At 35.6% G+C, this 14,708-nt stretch overlaps 2 protein-coding genes across 3 annotated transcripts in view; one reads left to right on the plus strand and one right to left on the minus strand.

The window, feature by feature from the left end:
* The window catches only part of LOC123321402 (segmentation protein cap'n'collar), a 48,786-nt gene extending 38,825 nt beyond the window's left edge, over positions 1–9,961 (minus strand). The window contains exon 1 of one of the 2 annotated variants that reach the window (XM_044908967.1): positions 9,080–9,961. In XM_044908967.1, the coding sequence (XP_044764902.1) occupies positions 9,080–9,550 (471 nt within the window). In that variant the 5' untranslated portion in view covers positions 9,551–9,961. Of the gene's footprint in view, positions 1–580; positions 891–9,079 lie in introns of those variants that run through there. The other variant, XM_044908968.1, reaches the window with a different exon arrangement.
* A 630-nt stretch (positions 9,962–10,591) lies between these two features.
* On the plus strand, positions 10,592–14,491 carry LOC123321612 (bifunctional arginine demethylase and lysyl-hydroxylase PSR). Its single transcript, XM_044909304.1, has 6 exons — positions 10,592–10,786; positions 10,848–11,206; positions 11,263–11,459; positions 11,650–11,945; positions 12,011–12,276; positions 12,439–14,491. The coding sequence occupies exons 1-6, from the start codon at positions 10,708–10,710 to the stop codon at positions 12,529–12,531; spliced, it is 1,290 nt and encodes a 429-aa protein (XP_044765239.1). The 5' UTR covers positions 10,592–10,707; the 3' UTR covers positions 12,532–14,491.
* Positions 14,492–14,708: the final 217 nt, after the last annotated feature.

Consider the following 14,708-nt stretch of genomic DNA (forward strand, 5'->3'; position numbering starts at 1 on the left):
CTTAAATGAGCAACGTTTAGGCCTAAAACGCCTTTTGCAACGTATATTATATAAGCGTTGAATCTAAACAAGTAGTGATTCAGGCGACAGTGATTTTTTAACATAGCGTCTTTTGAACGGTGCGTTTCAGGTACTATGCGTTGTACGCTTCTTCCAAGGCACATTGAAAAGGCGTTGGTTTTGTTGGTTTTCCACTGAAAAAGCGTGAGTGTATAGGAAGTCTCTATGGAAGATTTGCTTCATACCACCCAAATTTTCCTATTTTCTTCGTCAACCTTCACAAGATAAGCTTTGCTGTTTTTGGGTATGTATTACATATAAGGGAAACCAAATTATCGACCACAGCAGTGCTTTCTCATCCGATTTGTTAGTTATAAATTCATCTAGAGGATATCATTGGTTGATATTTCAAAGGTGCCGTTGGCGAAGTCAAAGAAGTGCTCCAAAGTACACCGGAAGAGTAGGGGGCAGCGAGCAAGAGCTGGAATACCCGCTACAAGGCCCCCCAAATGACGTAATGCGCAAATGATTGGAGTCCGATCACGATCTGTTCGCTCTAGGTTAAGTGAAAACTACTCACCATATTCCCTATTCTCCTCATTTTTCTGGTCTTGTCCACCGAAACGGCACAATCAACGGAATTCACTGACATTTTTCGTACACCATCAAAATCGACATATCGGTTTCTGCGAAGGCATTCGATTGTACTTGTCTTGTACCGAGTGAATCACGACGGATAATGAAGGACCTTGACTTTCGATAGCGCAATTCTGACGATCTGTAGAAATGAGCGACAGCACGTGTTCATAACAAAATTATGATAAATTTCTTGATATCAAAGTAACATAGGAAAACCAGGGCCTGCCCCTCCTTCCCACTAATGTAATAGTGTAAATGTAAGGTAAATAGATTCGCAATGATATCTCACTTGACGATCGCTTTTCGAGTGGTTTGTCTGTATGGATAAATAGTTATTTTATTTGTTCAATCGTATGCGACCACATTTTATACGTTTTTATCAGTCGACGGAGCGTTGAAAGCTTTGGATCAATCCGCAAAAGGTTCCTATACGCCGAAGTTGATCTGTATCAAAAGATAATTAGCACAGAATGATTGACATGTGCGTTTCGACTCTCTTTTACTCCTTTTTTGAGTATAAACTTGGCTAGACGATACATGTCCGCCATCTGGGATATGTGTGTAAGATGTAGTGTCATATCTTCTTTGGTCCATCCTATATATTATGCCAGTTCATACGAGTTGCATATGCAGAACTTCAGTGGATGAAGGAACAAAATATATATCTGCAAGCAGAACCAAGTTTTCCTTCGAAAAGAGCACTATCTCAACTACCTGTTATGTTTCAGAAAACCTCACTACAAAAATTCCCATTATATTGCTTGCTTAAATTTTAGATAGAGTAGGACAAACAAACGACTAAAGATACTTCTTGCCACCGGTGAATGAACAAAGATACAAAAAAAGCGGAAAAATTAATATTCGATTGAAACAAGAATAGATAATCATGCTTCTATTTTCATTTCATCCAATAATTATCCAATTAATTGCGGTTAAATCCTTAGAAAAACCGTGTTCATCGTTCCTGAACCGCTTATGCAACGATCAAAATTAATTCTATTTGCTTGAAGATCGAATTCAACTGGAATTTCATTTCCACAAGGCTTTCCCAGGGAAACACAAGGAAATCAACAAGGTAAATACCATTTTCGCCATCTAGCGGCAAAACTCCAAACGAAGAGGAAGTAATGCAGTATCCCCCCTTGTGAAACAGCAGTCGGAGGAGCGAGTTCGACGGTATACTTCTAGATGGCACTAGCATCGATAGATGTTATGGTTATGAAGGATCTAAAGTCTTCATTAAATAAATTGAAAGACAAACATTCATTGCGTTTATTCGATAGTCAGAAAATCTCACACTCATCAAATATTCCATAGCACAATCGATTACCAATAATCCATTGCCACAGTGGGTGGGAAGAAAGCTTGCAAGCCTTTTTTCCAAAAGTGGAAACTCCCTTTTTACCCTCCTATAGTCAGGATATTGTAAACGCCCTGTAAAAAATATCACTACCATTTTATCCGAAATAAAACTGGTGTGATGGTGATCTATTTGCGATAAATGATCTTGCCAGTTTTCCTACAAACCATTGGTTCTACTACTCTGAGCGCATCCACCAATAATTTTGCATTTTCTCTGAGTGAACTGCCAAGATTCTGAGGATGCAATTATCGAATGATGCCATATTTTTTATCCTTGAGGTATAGAGACTCGAAGAAAGATACATAATCCTGAATCTGATCGAATGCCAAAGGCTTTATTATCTTAGAACTCGCTTCCTGCACACTGACATCTGCATCAACGTCGAATTTCATTAATTATAAACGACTGAGAAATGGGAAAATACCGTCGAAGGAGACAGTTTTTGGCACTTCTTATTCTCGGAGTCTATTTCCGCACATTTCCTTGTATCAACTCGCATAGATTCGTTGGAATAAGAATATTTTGTACAAGGTCTGAATCATACACATATTTTAAGAGGGGAATAGAAATCAACACAGCCATCTTTTCGAAAAATATTTAAGTTTGTGACAGTTAACGTCTTAGAAAAATCATTAGATGAACTGATTTTTCATTCGTTTTTGTAATCAACACATCCAATAAGGTGCTTTATTGTAAATAATGGGCAAAAATGATCTAATCTTGTTTTCCTTATGCGGATCAATCTTAATATATGCGTACGTCAGATTTTATTTACTCATTCCATAGTTGCAATATAATTACGAATCCCCAGGTATAACCATTACTTGAAATAATCGTCACTTCCAACCTTGAACGGTCAAAAAGCGAATTCTCTAGAAATTTCATTGAACTCCCGGATGAAAATAAAATATCGAGTGGGAATTATTTGGTGGTATTCATCAAGCCGTGTTGGATTTTGACTTGGCCGACCTTAGGTGAAGGGGAACAAACACAATCTGTAATTACTGTCACAGTTGAATAACCACAGACAAGTAGGATCGCAAATCTTGATCGCACCAAAAAAATTGGGGAGGAAAAGGGGTTGTGAAAATTCCAGTTGCGATATGGATTTTCGATAGCGAAATCGATTCAATCAGTGGCGGCGCAAATAAGTGTACACAGTTTCCTCAGGATTTTTTTTCAATTGTCCATATTGTCCATCACTAGTCGCCAGTTTTTCCAATCTTTCTAGCAGCATTCGGATATCACTTTGGAATATCTGTTGAGAGTCTCCACCCACTGACAATCCAATTTTGCTATCTTCATTGATGTGAGGCACTGCTCAGGCAGACCATATGTCATAGACCAATACCAGTGATGATGGTCAATGTCTGAAGAATACGTGCAGTGAGGTAGGCAAGGATAATAATTACTCTGGAGGAATCTACCGAGACTGGGACAGTCCAAAAAGTCCCTTGGGAACTTGAACACAGCGAGAAGTATCAGGATCTTAGCATAATATGATACACCTTTCTACAAGAAACATCGAATGCATTGAAAGCCAACGAAAAATGGTTGAAGCCCTTCCTTGAGTTCTGTATACGAAGTTGTGAGGAGTACAGCTCTGATGGTATGGGCACAATAGATCTTGAAGTTGCAGAAGAAGGTAAACCTCTCGAAAATCATTAATCTAGGTTCAGGCTTCGCAAATATATGTTTCCAAAAAGGTTTTTCTTTAGATCCAGAAGCATTGCCAATTTTGTAGCGTCTGGAGTGGGATACTGGGATGTTTTCTTCAGTTTATTGTTTTCTGTACATTGTTCCAGTAATGGTTTCACTTAGTGTAAGCAAGTCATAAAACAGGCCACCGAGCTAATCCCATCGGATATACAGCATGCATTTTTTCCCAATGAATATTATGGATATACAGCATGTCTGTTAACGTTGAAGCATTGCCATGATTATCCCTTCTTTGTATTTCAAACAACAATTTGAGATTAAGTGGTATCGATTACATGAATGAGTAATATAGGTTCTGGCTATATGGGGCTGAAGCTCCTTTTACTGTATCCTCTGTCATGCTATGTCGAGTTCATTTACATACATTGCTGACCTATAGTCCTGACAATGAAATGAACGATTCCTGAAGCGATCATGATCCTGGCACTAAAACAGCGATGAACAGGTGGAGGATCCTCACATAATAAGATCTCGATTCCTGATTTAAAACGGCGTACTTGAACTTGAGGTTTAAAAATATTCGATACCGATTAACTCCCAAACAACAGGGCGAGAACGAAAATTCCGAGAAAAATGCCTCTATCCGAATCGGTTTGCCAAGAATAACACAATCCGCCAGGAGATAACCATATAGAACGAAATTAGAAATCGGTCCTCTCATCTACCGTCCTTGCCCCAGAATGCTAGAACAGATTTAAGTCGCACAGCTCCACCGATACACGACCTACACCAATGCACTAAACATTGAGATTTTATTCGAATGAGAAAACAATCGATCACCAGATTGAATTCGAAAAATGAGAGAAGAACTGACGTGAAAATTGGATTGTTCGGATTCAAAACCAATGCGGTCACCCATTCACGTACTGAACTCCCCCAGGACTTCTTAACCCCCAGAAAAATATGTATAAGTTGAATATAATTGTAAACAACTCCAAATGTGTGAGAAAATTGACTCGTTTTCATCATTATTCCTATAATCTACCTTTGCCCAGTAATCAATATTGAATGGAATGGTTGACGAATTGTCAATTCTCTGGACGTTACTCATTCTCCAACCAGAACCTTTGAATGGCTGCCAAAAAAATCAAACTCGTTCTGGAGAACCGAGAAGGTTCAAATTGTTTCGCATTATCCATGTCCAAGTTTCATCACATCGCGAACATTATGAATCATGTCTGTAATGATTGCCGGTCATGTAACAATTTCAGTTCGAAACATCGTGTGAATGGTAAAAACACTCTGGAAAACAGAAAGAATCAACTGGTGGGTTTCGAAAATGAGCAACAATTAATTAAAGTTTATCTTTCTTCCGACTTGAAAATACAGCAATTTTTATGCCTCACCTTGAAGCAACCAACGACAACTCATAAACAACTTATACTGAAATAATTTTACGTTTTTTGTCCATTCTTTCAAAATCGAACGAGTTCGAAATTTATATATTGCAGTTAACACCGATCATGCAGTATCAATGCTATTTGCAATACTGTTTCAAAAATTAATTTTTAAATTTCGGATACAAAAATTTTCGACAATAATTCACCGTCTAGATATACTAAGAATATGTATTATCTTTTTTGAAGCTAAATTTCACAAAATGAAACGCATCTTCAAAATAGATAGAAACGACGCAGTATGCAGCAGATAGCACAAAACATTTTAGCTGAGTCATACTGAAATATGCTTTATGATATCTGTTTACTAATTTGCACCTCACATCATTCCTGAAAATGCAATTATAAAGGGGGCATATTAATCTTAGACTTTGGTACTTGACAGAGGAGAAATACAAACTTCATACACTGATTTATTTTTAAGTCCCCTATTAAACCTCATTTTGCAATACTCCCTAAATCGCACTAAAGTTTATGAACTGACCCAGTTTCGAATTCACGCCTCTGAGTCGACATAATTTGTAAAGGGGACAAGATTCAAACAGCCCTTGTCGAAAACTAATTAACCAACTTGATTTGAAAAATAGTCTTAAATCTCGTAATGTCTAGGCGATAAATTTTCTTCGTTCCTCTGATTTAGCTTCAATAGTCAACAGAAACATTTTTCCAAATGGAAAGTGTGAAAATTACAAGAGAGATGGTTAAAAATTTTCTTTTGGGATTTCGAGAGTTTACCATTAAAAATCTGATGTATCTTCATGGTTATGCGTATGTGTAGTGTGTACGAAAATAGTAAAAACAAGGACTGGTTTCACATAACAGTTTCTCGTAAGTGGAACAAGAACAGCGCCATATATAGAACGGAACTTTTAGAAGCATCCAACAATTGAATTGTCTCGATTTTTCAACTGAATCAGATCTGTATTTTTGGAAATATTGGGAAAAATAGTTATTCTTTTGAGCAGCTTTGAGAGTTGCAAGTGCCAGGATGGGTGACCGCCCTTATTTTGAATCTGCAAGCAAGCATCTCTCGACTCATACCTACGATTTTATTACTTATATGTATGAAGGTTGAAAAAATAAAAATTTGGATTCTGGAATCGATCTTTGTTTCCTTTCGGTCGTCCCATATTAAGAGTTTATCTCTCAAGGTACTCATAGTGGAAACTAAATAACTGATATACACACACGAAAAGATTACAAAGTTCGATAAGACCTTATCTGCAGATTATAATTGCGTTTTCGGTGTATTGACTTGTGGTTTCATCATATCACGTTAGTACCGACTTACATTTTGTCTGCCGGTTGTCTTCACTACGTATCGTCGAATACGTTATCACAATTCGCAAAAACAACTCTGGAATCATTTATTCTCACGATGAGTCTTCATTTCAGGATGTAAGGAATTGGACCATGAGAATAAAGGTTAAGAAGAAACTTTTTCTTGAAAGACTTCAAATTTGGAATTTTTTCTGTGATACTATGGCCATCCTGGAGATGAACTGCTCATCAAAAGTTGAGGATATTGAGTTAATTTGTGGTTCTCTTCAGAAAAACCCAATTTCCGTTTGAAATATGTATAGGTGGAGCTTCTCAGGTTAGAATAAAAAGATTTCGAAGAAATGTTGTATCCACAGGTGCACAAATACAATATTTGGAAAAGTATAAAATTTTAAGTGTATGTTGGATCCCTTTTCATCTTCTCTTCTAATGCCAGATGTGGTATACTTTTGTTTTCTCTAGCAGCAATCACTTGGTGTTATCCATATGGCAGTGCATTACCATCCAGGAAAATTTTCGCCAATTGCTGCGTGAAATTGTGGACCTAGTCCGTTGATAACTTCATCAACATATGTCTGAGAGTTCGTGCTTCTTGGAGGGACCAATAAATCACATCATAATTATGCTTCCTCCAAAATGATGGACTTCTCGAACAAAGCGGAGGTTTCTTCATATGTCCACACTCGTACTCGTCCACTATCAGAAAAACAGCCAAACCTTCCATGTATAATCCTTATGTGTTGATGTAATTCTCGAATGATTCCCAGAGATTGCGAACCCTTGTTGAGTCACTTCTGAAGTAAGTTCTTCTCTCGTTTTCCAAGAAAGTTCCACCGATAATACTTACAATACCGTGTCTTCGTAGACTCCAGGCCTTCCACCACTTCAAACTAACCATTTTTCAATACAGAGTGGGTCATTGAAACCACCCCCGACAATTTCTCTCAGTCAAAGCAGTTTCCTCAAGCAATTGATGATTTCTTTAAATCACTCCTCGATGATATTGAGCTGCGTGAGTTCACATTGTATAAAAGATGCAAGATCATACTCGGTCTGACTAGAGACTCTTCTCAGATGAAGTTGATCTTCAGAAGTTCTCCTCCAAACAAAAATCGACAGGTTTTCGAAACATCAATTGTATGACCATCTAAAAGGATGTCGAGGAACGACCTGTACATTTCTGAATTGATGTTTGTTTTCTCAATTTGGTCAATAAAATGGCGCGACTTTGGTTCGCTTTCAAACGCCGCGATTAAAATGCACCCACGCTCGTTTTCTATATGCCGAGCAGATGGAAATTCGTATGGAAAAGGTGAACTAACTAAGGACCTTGGGTCGGATTTTCCGCCAAGGTCGACGGTTCGCTGTGGCGTCGAATTTTCGAAAAAGGCGCATTATTAGCGATATAGGCCGTTTCTTTGTGTGTGTGTGTGCGGCCGCCGATATTTTTGGATTGAAACCCGGTCCGGCATTTCGGTTGAATACACCGGTGTTATTGAAAATGAATCACTGGTGTGCAGTTGCAATGCCAGAATTTTTAAAAATACACGTTCACTGACTCCGCACATCTGCGACCTTCTGGCCCACATTATATGTGCGTAAAAGGATAAATAAATAGGACGCCAGACTGTTTGTTTCTCGTTGTGGCACTTGGCGGGTCGCACTGCCATAATTTATTTTTTTCGTCTTTGGAAACGGCCCACTTTGCCTCAAAACAAGGCCGCGAAGGAAAAGAAAACCACCGACGAGAAGTCGGGAGCTTTTGCGGGCTTCCAGATATTAAACCAATTAAGAACAATTCAGGTCCCTAGCTCTTTTCGTTCGGAAGTTACACCGTTTACAGCCCAGTGAACTCAATAATAAATTATTAAATTCACTGTTACAGCCAGATGTACTGAGTCGAATTCGACTAAGAATTCCTCATCAATAAATCCAATCGTTTGAGGGCATTTTGGGCTCAAAATTATAGACATAAGGGCAAAATTTGTTTCCCCAATATCAACAAAGGTTTGAACAAAAAGTTGTGGAGCAAAACCTCATCTGGAATTTATAGACAGATAAAAATTAAAAGTGTGGTAATACACTTCATTGGAGTATCATTTTGCAATTTCAGTCCTGTACTGGAAATTATGAGTTTTCCATTACATTTCTGTACCCCTGCATTATTTGCATCGTATTTTCATGGTCAAAATAAATTGCAACATTCCAAATACAAGTAAATAATTTCTTTAGAAAAACAAATTTGCCAAATAAGATAGGGATATATAAAAATTTCACTCCCTATCCACTATCATTTCAAAAGTTTCTCAATAAAGGTGTAATCCGAATCTATTTAGTACTCATAATTTATTCAAACTGTGTAATGCCCTGAGTTCCTTCACCATAAACAATAGTTCATATAATATTAATGAGACTCATAGGTCAATATTCAAGAATAAGCACGCAAAATGCATTGTTTTGAATTGAGCTGCTGTTCTTATCAACCTATTTGTTTCCTGCTGTACAAAAAACCCAAAAATTTGGATTTCTTCAGTTAGAACAACTGAAATGATGAATATTTATCAACACCTTTTCATGAAAATCCTCATGTTTTTCCAACCAATTATGAAAGAAAGTTACTATCAATATATAATGTGATCAACTATTTCAAAATCTAAAGATCAAAGTATTATCCGCTTACCTCTGGTGTTAACTCTGCACTAGAGTCATTAGAATTTGAATCTGGATCAAGACTCTCACTGGCTGACAGTGCATCTGTAACATTTCCAGGTTCTGCTTGGGAACTCTGACTTCCTTCAATAGGTTCTTGTGGGGTTGAGGGTAGATTTCCTCTTTCAATATTGAGTAAATAGGTTGTCACATCAGTGTGTCTCACATAGTCCCGATTATACCTTCCCAGTGAATTCAAGTCATCGAACAAATCTCTCTCATAGTTAAGTAAGATAGCATCCAAACTTTTCGGATGTACATAATGAGATCTTAATAAGCCAGGTGAAAAAGCTCTCCAACTGGTACCATTGTCTAAATCTAAACTCTCAATATTATCTACCAAATTAGGTATCAAATGTGAGTTCATATCAACTCTCAACAAGCTCAATATAAGAGCAAGTTGGAGCATTTCATCATGAAAAACTTTTTTCAAACACAACATTGTTCACAGTTTATTTTCACTTAACCTAAAACTTTTCCAAACAAAACACTCTTCTTAGCTAGATCATTGTCATTTGTTGTTCAACTTATCAATTAAGTTCCATGGGTCTTATTTTCCTATGTCATTTTTCCAGCATCTTCTTAGATGTAAACAAAGCAATTTTTTCAAAAGTAATTAGTAATTAAATGTTTCTTGTGAGGTGCTAAACCGGCCACAAAATCGTTGGCAAACTTCGTTGTTTACTAATTACACCAATCATTCAATGATTTTATTCACTTCAAATTAAGTGGTTTTTTTTTCATCACTCCAGAGAATGCTTCAGAGACACTATACTTTTCGCAACTTTACGAAACAAACAGATCTCAAATCCAGGAAAATTTGTATAATTATGTATATCGTATTTGACAGCTAAAAGTTTACTATAGTACCAATGTAATAGAATGAGATGAACACATGTTGGTAAAACTGCGCAAGAATTTCGGTGGGGAATCACAAATACGTGGTCGACATTCAAAACAATAACAAATACGATGGATATTAAAAAAGGGGAAACGTCTATTTACCAAAATGCTCGAGGACAGTACGTAACGAATAATATTTTTGTTTGAAATCAATTCTTGGGTCAACTCCAATAAATTTGTCTTCCGAGTAAGCTTTCACGTTTCAGTGAAAATGGTGGATGCGCTTTTTATATACATCTCCTATCGAGTAAGAACAATGTTTCAGCTCTAAATGGACCTAATTCTGATACATTCTTCGCGAACTAATTGAATGCTGTAGTATTCCTAAAAGTTATTTAACTGAAAATGTGTCTGCGAGAATGCGAGATACATCTCGCAGTTTCAAGAAAAGATTGTGGGTCTTCAGCTTTCATTTTTGAATTGAAAGATAGTTTACAAGAAACTCATTAAAATTAAGATCAATGCCTGTGAATCTAATTACATATTTCGATAATAAGAATACTGGTTGAATTTTAAATGCCTAGGAATTTTGCGAATTTTCTATGCAACCTGTCAGCGTGGTCAAGGTTGTCAGCTGTTGTGATCTGTCATTTCATTTTCGTTTTGAGTTTCGGCAAAGGGGTTTCAAGGTGTTATGAAAATCAAAATATTTTTCACTTTCTTTATTTAAACACACATAATCAACTGAATTTTCAAATGGAATACATGGAACAATCAGATTTTTCACACAAATGCAGGAAAAGAGTGAGGGAAGTGAAGAAGAAGGCTCGACCTGGTGAGTTAACAAAATTAAATTTCTAACCTAACGCAATGAATTCTTCAAATTTGTTTTCTAGAACTAAATACTAAAGAATCTTGGTATCAGGAAGGTTACACCAAGGTGTTCGACAAATTCTGGGATTTTGTTGATAACTGCGAACGAATTGACGAGAATGAATGTTCTCAGAGAGAATTTATCTCAAAATACGAATTGCCTTATAAACCAGTTGTAATAACAGGGTGCCAAAACAAATGGAGAGCTCCAGAAAAGTGGACTCTCGACAAACTTGCTAGAAAATATCGCAACCAAAAATTCAAATGTGGTGAAGATAATGAAGGGTATAGTGTAAAAATGAAAATGAAGTATTATATAAGTTATATGCTCAATACTAAAGATGATAGTCCTCTTTATATTTTTGATAGTAATTTTGGCGAGGTAAGACCAGCATTTCTTCAAGGATAACAAATTCTATTCATATGAATCATTTTCAGCATCATCGCCGTAAAAAATTATTGAATGATTATGAAGTGCCGTATTTTTTCCGTGATGATTTGTTCAAATATGCAGGTGAAAACCGTAGGCCACCATATCGTTGGTTTGTCATGGGTCCAGCGAGGTCTGGAACAGGTATTCATATTGATCCTCTGGGAACAAGTGCCTGGAATGCATTAGTTAAGGGTCACAAAAGGTAAATAGATTATTATCATTTCGTGCTATTTCCTAGAAATGCAGTTATCAACATGTTGATAAGATTAATATATATTGTTTTCTATGAATAGAGATATCCAATGAAGTAACTTCTGTTTATGCTTTAATTACAAAATATGACTCAAGGATTTTTGTGTGGTTTCATATTCAATACGTCATTTCCTGTTTAGATGGTGTTTGTTTCCAACTAATACACCGAAAGAGCTGCTAAAAGTAACAAATCAAATAGGTGGAAAACAGCGTGATGAAGCAATAACTTGGTTTAACCATATTTATCCTAAAACCAAAGAACCAAATTGGCCTAGTGATTGCAAACCGATTGAGATCTTGCAGAAGCCTGGAGAAACAGTGTTTGTACCAGGAGGCTGGTGGCATGTTGTACTCAATCTCGACACTACAATTGCAGTCACACAGAATTTTTGTAGTAGGACTAATTTTCCAGTAGTTTGGCATAAGACAGCTAGAGGTAAGCTTGTGCGACCGAATTCGTTGTTATACCAATATGATCCCATAATGTTTTGACATTTGTAGGTCGTCGTAAACTTTCACAAAGTTGGTTGCGTGCATTGAAACAGAACGAACCAATGCTGGCTCTTTTGGCAGAAAGGATCAACATTGAACAATCGTCAGGAGTAGCATCTGATTCTAGCAATTCATCTTCGAGTTCCAGTTCGGAATCTGAAAATAGTTCTCATTCGGACGAAGACAGTGGACAGGAGTCTATTACAGCCAAGAAAAAAAGGAGGAAATCTGATAGTGAATCTGGACATAACCGAAAGACTGCCAAAATCAATCATGTAAGAATCTGTTTGAAACTCAAAAAAGTTTTCTTATCAACTGAAATTGACAATGCAGTATACTCATGCCAGTTCAAACTGACAATTATGTGTAATTGTTAGTTGAAGTGATATGATTAAGTCTGAAATATTTTACTAAACTATGTTGTGATTTTTTTCCAGATGGATTGTTCTGAAAACTTGTCTTCTGTGGATAATCATTGTGCTTCCAATTCTCCTGAGTCAACTGTGGCGGGAATTCCATCAAATGAATAGTTTTAATTCTTTTGTAATCCTTTTTTTTCAAAGTTACCATTCTTATTCAGCATGTTTTATGTTCTGTAAAGAATGGATCAGTTATTGCCCCAGTATTTTATATAGGGTAATTTCAATTTCTGGATGTTTTAGAACTATGCATACAATTTTAACATGATCAATTTTTTCAACAGGAGATGTATATTTGTTCTTATTGTAAAGGTATTCATGTTGATTGGACTGGGAGATCTTGTCTCGATTAAAATACCATATTTCATGCATTCCCGATTATCAATAAACTTGTTCCTATTTCATCAACAAACTTACCTCTAAAGATTTTTATCTTGGCAATAATATTTTCATTCTTTATAGATTTGTATTTCGAAAGTATTATTATATTATTTAAAGTATTCCTAGTTTATTCAGGAATAAGTATGAAGATGAGCAATAGAAATAATTGAAATGCCACTATATTTTTATACAAAACTGCAAGGAGACAAATCAATATGAACAATCAGCTAAAGTTCATAAATGTAAACTTTACAACTTTTATATATTCCTGTTGCTCATACTGTACTGAAATTTGTTAAATATTCCCTCTTGATTTTATTGTTACAAGAGTTATGCAATATAGATTCAATTGATTGATTTCATATCTTAGGAGGCAGGTTCTATCCATTGCTGAATTTTCTTCATGCCAATTACATTGGGTAGGTTGAATTAAACATCTTTCTGAGCACAACCTTATATGCAGCAGCTGTGTTGGATAATGTTATGGAAAAGTTATCCAATTCTACTTTCATTCTTTTAGTAAGCGATGCTAAATTCTGTTGATAGTGTTATGACATGAAAGATTCGTATCAAAAAAGGTGTATTCCAAAGAGACTTGAAATCCCTTCAATGTTTTATTTTGAAACACAAAAACTAAAAGAGAATTTAACGCAATAACTTAATCTGAATGAAAACTATCTGCCACTTGGCTGATTAAGATCATTTTCTTTCAGAATTTTTAAATTCTGGGAAAAAAATTTGACTACGGAGTTTTTCAACATCCTCAGACAAAAACAGAACTATTTTACTGTCGCAATGCTACAAAAATCAATAATTTGAAACGGATAAAAGCGAATACAATATGTCTGGGATTATAGTTGAACTTTTGAATTCCATCAACCTACCCAAGGAAATTTCTTTGATTTTATATCAATATTCAACTGGGGAAACTCCTTTGCAATATGGTAAAACGTTTTCTGCAGGATTTCCAATTGTTATTTCCTCTGTATTTCTGATTAGTTGTAGAATAATTATTCGACTGAATTGTGTTTTTGTATCTGATGTTTATAATCATATTTTCTCCTATTATTCAGTTTGCTCATTTCAGTTTTTTCCTTTCCGAATGTTTTTGAGTTTCTTTCAATTCAATGGAATATCTCGAAACCCGGGATAAAATCACATTTTCTTTTATGTTTCTTTTCTGTACTTCTCCCAAAGAAGAAAGTCTTAATTAAAAAATGATAATATATATTATATTGCTTTAAGTATTTATTTTATAATAATAATTTATAGTTAATTGAACAGGTAGAAAGGCGGTGTACTGAATTCATAGGTACAACAAAAAATTATTCAAAGTATGCAACTTATGATTGTTGAGTAGTGAGTTCTTACCTCAAAGAAATCTCAATATTTATTTCATCTTCATTTTGTGTAAATAAACAATATTGTATTTTATCCAACTATGATTTAAAGCCAAATTTTTGTGATTTGAAACATTGTGCCTCATTCGTTTCAATATGCTCGGCAATGCTATCTAAAATCATTCTGTTGTTGTTTACTGATGATGTCAGAAATTTTTTTATAGAGAAACTTTTCAGACGTACTGTAAGGTCAAGTGATCTTGTTTAGTGCCTCGATTTTACAACTGTGGTATCATTGAATCACAATTATAACTAGATAAGCATTATTAAAGCGTAATGAATTTCTAAAATTTGTTTCATTTCAACAAATTCCTGAAGAGCACCTTTCATTTTTAGTCTATCTAACATTGGATATTTAATATGATATTAGTCAACGAAGGTAAGTTTTATTTGTTTAAAATGAAAATATTAGTTAGAGCAGAAAGAAACACATATTTGTTTGACAAAAAATTAAGAACTAATACCTCTTGCCGCCTGAATTATTTCATGGGGTTGAAAAATAAGGAT

This window comes from Coccinella septempunctata, chromosome X (genome assembly GCF_907165205.1).
Source record: "Coccinella septempunctata chromosome X, icCocSept1.1, whole genome shotgun sequence".
NCBI lineage: Eukaryota > Metazoa > Arthropoda > Insecta > Coleoptera > Coccinellidae > Coccinella > Coccinella septempunctata.

What these genes read in the sequence shown, in the direction of transcription:
- LOC123321612 (XM_044909304.1), top strand. Translation starts at nt 10,708, where the DNA reads ATGGAATACATGGAACAATCAGATTTTTCACACAAATGCAGGAAAAGA. An exon ending in TTAGTTAAGGGTCACAAAAG is followed by an intron (nt 11,460 to 11,649) that starts GTAAATAGATTA and finishes TTTCCTGTTTAG; the next exon opens with ATGGTGTTTGTTTCCAACTA. An exon ending in AGACTGCCAAAATCAATCAT is followed by an intron (nt 12,277 to 12,438) that starts GTAAGAATCTGT and finishes ATTTTTTTCCAG; the next exon opens with ATGGATTGTTCTGAAAACTT.